This window comes from Triticum aestivum, chromosome 5D (assembly GCF_018294505.1).
Source record: "Triticum aestivum cultivar Chinese Spring chromosome 5D, IWGSC CS RefSeq v2.1, whole genome shotgun sequence".
Classification (NCBI taxonomy): Eukaryota; Viridiplantae; Streptophyta; class Magnoliopsida; order Poales; family Poaceae; genus Triticum; species Triticum aestivum.
The window spans coordinates 326,821,278-326,825,764 of record NC_057808.1 but is presented as its reverse complement, the minus strand read 5'-3'; the positions used below and the strand labels follow the sequence as shown (position 1 = coordinate 326,825,764).

General features: G+C 52.1%; 1 protein-coding gene across 1 annotated transcript; it reads left to right on the top strand.

Moving 5' to 3' along the window:
• Positions 1-1,474: 1,474 nt before the first annotated feature.
• On the top strand, positions 1,475-2,579 carry LOC123124791 (protein BIG GRAIN 1-like). Its single transcript, XM_044545346.1, has one exon. The coding sequence runs from the start codon at positions 1,521-1,523 to the stop codon at positions 2,499-2,501; it is 981 nt and encodes a 326-aa protein (XP_044401281.1). The 5' UTR covers positions 1,475-1,520; the 3' UTR covers positions 2,502-2,579.
• The last annotated feature ends 1,908 nt before the right edge of the window (positions 2,580-4,487 follow it).

Here is a 4,487-nt window from a genome sequence, read left to right as displayed (position 1 = left end):
GCCGCCGCCGCCGGCGTGCAGCCGCTCTGCTGAACCAAGGGAAGAGCCGCCACTCTGCTATGGAATTGGGGATCGCGGGTTAGCGATTTTGGACAGACAGAATTCAGATCGTGGGGCTTTTTGTGACAAAAATAAAGCTTCCAGGGGGTTTTCTGCAAACACCCAGGCCACACGCCTCCGCCCGTGCCTTGCAGCCACTGACAATGGGCCCGTCGCCACGCTGGCGATCCCAGTCAGCCCTACCCTCTATTCATATCCAAACGCGATTCTGACCGTATATGAACGATCAAGCCAAGTTTTGTAACCAGATCAAACGTATGCCACAAGTTTCAGCACTAAACTGACTTTTTATGCCAAGTTTAGACACCTGTGGTGTAATTGACTCTTTAAAATTCCTTCATGTAACTTTCAGCTTTACCTATGATTTTATTTGTTCTTGTTTCTGTCGGTGTGATCTAATTTGTTTCATTTATCAAGGTCAGTTTGTTCTATTAAAAAGGAGAAAGCCCTGCATATTTTTTTCCTAAGCTAAATAGAGACGAGCTTTGCACAAAATAGAAGAAAATACAAACACGATCGGTGGATCATTTTACATCTCGGTGAATGTTGCAAGGATCTTTGGAGCGTAGTAAGCTCCATTTTCGCAAAAAAAAAAAAACGTAGTAAGCTCTTTTTTTTTGCGGGGGAAAACGTAGTAAGCTCTGACCCTCCGTGAACAATTGACACCTTTGGCCACACCCCAAATAGCCAGCCAATCACAGATCTGTGTATATGACCAAATTGAACCCGGTAACCGGAATAATCCCATGGATTAGGTCTTGATCAAATGTGTGGTGAAGGAGGTAGCACGAAGGGAAGCAAACGATGGCAAAAAAGGATTCGACAAAATGGGAAATAACATGAATTGAAGGTACTCGTCTGAAAGGTAAACATGAGCAGATCATTTCGTGGAGAACACCACAATAGTATCCCCGTCAGAGGCTGAAGCGACCTGTATTATCGATACAGTAGCTTGCTGGATGACCAGACTCACATCAGGCCAGCCGGCCAAAGGTCGGGCCTGCGCAACTTGTCAGGCGAAGACAAAGAGTCGCCCAGGCTGGCCTCGCCTGGTCAGGGGTCACCGTTGAGCATGAGCAGCGGCCCACTCCACTCAGTGATCCATGCGCCGTTCAGCCGTCCGTCCGCCGGCGCGCAAATAATGCACGACGCCATGCACAGGAGCGCAGCCGGCCACCACGCACGGACGTGCGGCGCGGGGAAGGGGACTGCCGGGACCTTGATAATTCACCGCGCCCGAACCGGGTTTTTTTTTACCGGGTTGGTGACGACGGAGCGCGAGAGATCCATGGAAAGGAAAGGCACATGCCACCGCCGCAACGCCACCACTCCCCGGCACGCACGCGCGCACGCACCGACCCTATATAAACCCTCACCGCGCGCACACGTCTCGCCCTCACCGATCCCACTCCCACGCTTCGTATCCTCTTCTTCCCCGCTCCCGCCGCAAACCAATTGGCATGGAGAGGAGCCGTGGCCACGGCAAGAACGCGCACCCGCCCCCGCTCGCGCCGCCGCGCCGGGCGCGGGCGGAGCGCGGGCGCGCGTCCGGCTCCGGCGCGTCCTTCTCGGCCTCGCTCCTCGACACCATCTACCGCTCCCTCGACGACGGCAGCGTCGACGGCGACGCCGCGCGGCGGTCGGAGGAGAAGCCTCTGGCGCCGGCGCCGCCGCAGTTCTGGTGGGCGGGCAAGCCGAAGCAGGGCGCGGGCGCGGGCGCGGACAGGCGCCGGCGCGAGCCGGGCCCGGCGGTTCGCCCGCGCCACTCGGGGTACGCGTCGTCCGCCACCTCGTCGTCGGATTCCACCTCCAGCTACAGCTTCTCCTGCTCGTCCGCCTCGACCACCGACACCGAGTCCACGTGCCGCCGGCGCAGCCCGCCCCCGCCGCGGCGCCAGCTGGAGGAGTTCCTCGCCCCGGACAGCGCGGACGTGGCCGTGCCAGTGACGCCGCCCGGCGAGAAGGCGAAGAAGAAGGGCAGGCCGTGTTTTCCTGTGGCGAGGCACCGGCCAAGAGACGCCGCGCCGTCTTCGCCCGGGCCGCCGCCGCCGTCGCCGGGGACGTTCGCGTGCGTCCTCAAGGCGCTGTTCACCTCCGGCCGCCTCCCGAGGAAGCCCAGGACTCCGACACGCGCCCCGCCTCCGCAGAAGTTGCCGGAGCTACCGCAGCCATCGTGCGTGTCGGCCGCGACGGACGCGGGCATGGCGGAGAGGAGGTGCGTGAGGTTCTGCTCGGACGCCGAGGCGTCGGCGGTGCGGCGCAGGGTCGAGGAGCTGGTGCGGAGCCTCGGGGAGCTCGAGGAGGACGACGAGGGGAGCGACTCCAGCTCCGATCTCTTCGAGCTGGAGAGCCTTGGCGGGGCCAACGGCGACGAGCTGCCCGTGTACGGCACCACCAGCCTCGTGGCCAATCGCGCCATCGCACACGCGACGGTTTTCTAGCCCTTCGCATGCTGAAAAAGGGCAAAAGTTGTAAAAAAATGGAAGGACCTGACAACTAAAATGTTGTTGCTGCTTGCATTCTTCTAGTAAATTGTGTTTGTATTATGTGCAAAATTTGTCCGAATTCAAAGTTTGGTTGTCCAAAATCAGTTTCAGATTCTCATGCAGAATCAATATGTGAAAAAAAATAGAGTGATGCTATTCCTAAGTAATCACTTTACGTAATGTTTACGTACCAGTTCACATGGACGGCAGTTAGCTAAAACCAACGGAGCATTTGTTAACTTAAATGAGCTAGTCCTAGTATGTACTGATTTCGTAAGAGTTTTACGTAAGAATAGCGTTTTCTTAAGAATAAAGGAGAAAATATCAGTGTTGGGATAAGTTTAGAGCAAGTGTTCGTTATCTTCCTTCGGCAAGATAGAATGTTGATGGTGGGACGCGGATTTATTAAAGGCAAAACTTTGTTTTTGCCACTCTAGTTTTCGACCACTTCGCTTATGCCACTCTTTAGAATTTGACATTTCACTTTTGCCATGGAATGGCAATTGTGATACATTGTCAAAATCTAACAGTGGCAAAAGTGAAATGAAAAGTTATTGATTTTGCCACGGAATAATGGCATTTGTGATGCATTGTCAAAAACTAAGAGTGGTAAAACTGATATGTCAAGTTCTATAGTAGCATAAGTAGAGTAGGCAAAAGCTAGAGTGGCAAAAAATAAAGTTTTCCCTTTATTAAACATGGTTCCGTAGCAACTTGGGCGCAGATTCTCCGTAGCAAGTATCTCCACTCTAAGACTTTGTCGCAGGCGACAGTGAGACCGACTGACTCGCCGTTTTGGAAGGGGCTTATGAGAGTCAAAGCTGCTTTCTTTAATAGAACAAAGTTTATTGTCGGTAATGGCAACAACACTCGCTTCTGGGAGGATACTTGGCTGGGTGAAACGCTGTTGGCGCTTCAGTATCCATCCCTGTATCGTATTGTGCAGCGACGTGATGCTCTGGTTGCAACGATTTTGCAGTCCACTCCCCTTAATATTCAGTTTAGGAGGGTGCTTATTGGCGACCGGTGGGAAGCATGGCTTCATCTGGTGAGTAGACTGATGGAGGTTCAGCTCACTCATCAGCCCGATCAGTTGTGTTGGAAGCTTACTAGGTCTGGAGAGTTCACTGTCAAGTCGATGTATATTGATGTCATCAACTCTAGTGTTATTCCTAGTTCCAAACATGTTTGAAAAGTCAAGGTTCCTTTGAAAATCAAAGTGTTTATGTGGTTTGTACATAAACAAGTCATCTTAACAAAAGATAATTTGGTTAAGCGCAACTGGACAGGATCTACTAGGTGTAGTTTCTGTGATCGGGATGAAACTATCAAGCATCTTTTCTTTGATTGCCCGTTGGCGAGAGTGTTGTGGCGCACGGTGCAAATTGCCTTTAACATTACTCCTCCGAATTCGGTCAGTTTGTTATTTGGAACGTGGCTTGTTGGGATAGAGTCCGAAACAGCTAGACAAATTCGCGTAGGAGCATGTGCGTTGTTATGGGCAATTTGGAACTGCAGAAATGATTTGGCTTTTAACAGAACAACAACTATTCATTTTTTGCAGGTTTTATTCCGGGCTACGGCGCTAATCCGTATGCGGTCCTTACTCACTCCGACGGAGGCCAGGGAGCGTTTGGTTACTGGATCTGTCCGGTGGGAGATGGTAGCGCGGGATATCTTCAACCGGTTTGGATGGCGGTCATGTAACAGGATAGGCGATTAGTTTACCTATCTTTCTTATGCCAGCCGGTTGTGGCTTTTGGGCCTTTTGTTTTGGCTTTGTGGCTCTTTGTGATCCAGCCTATTATTTGTTTTCAGACAACAAGACCTTGTTGAACTGCTTTATTTATTTATAAATGTGGCCGTATGCATCGTTCTGATGCAGAGGCCGGGGAGTCCCCCTTTTCGAAAAAAAAATGATTCCACGCGCCTGTTATGAAT

Excerpts from the sequence above, each read along its gene's own strand:
- LOC123124791 (XM_044545346.1), top strand. The coding sequence starts at position 1,521 with ATGGAGAGGAGCCGTGGCCACGGCAAGAACGCGCACCCGCCCCCGCTC.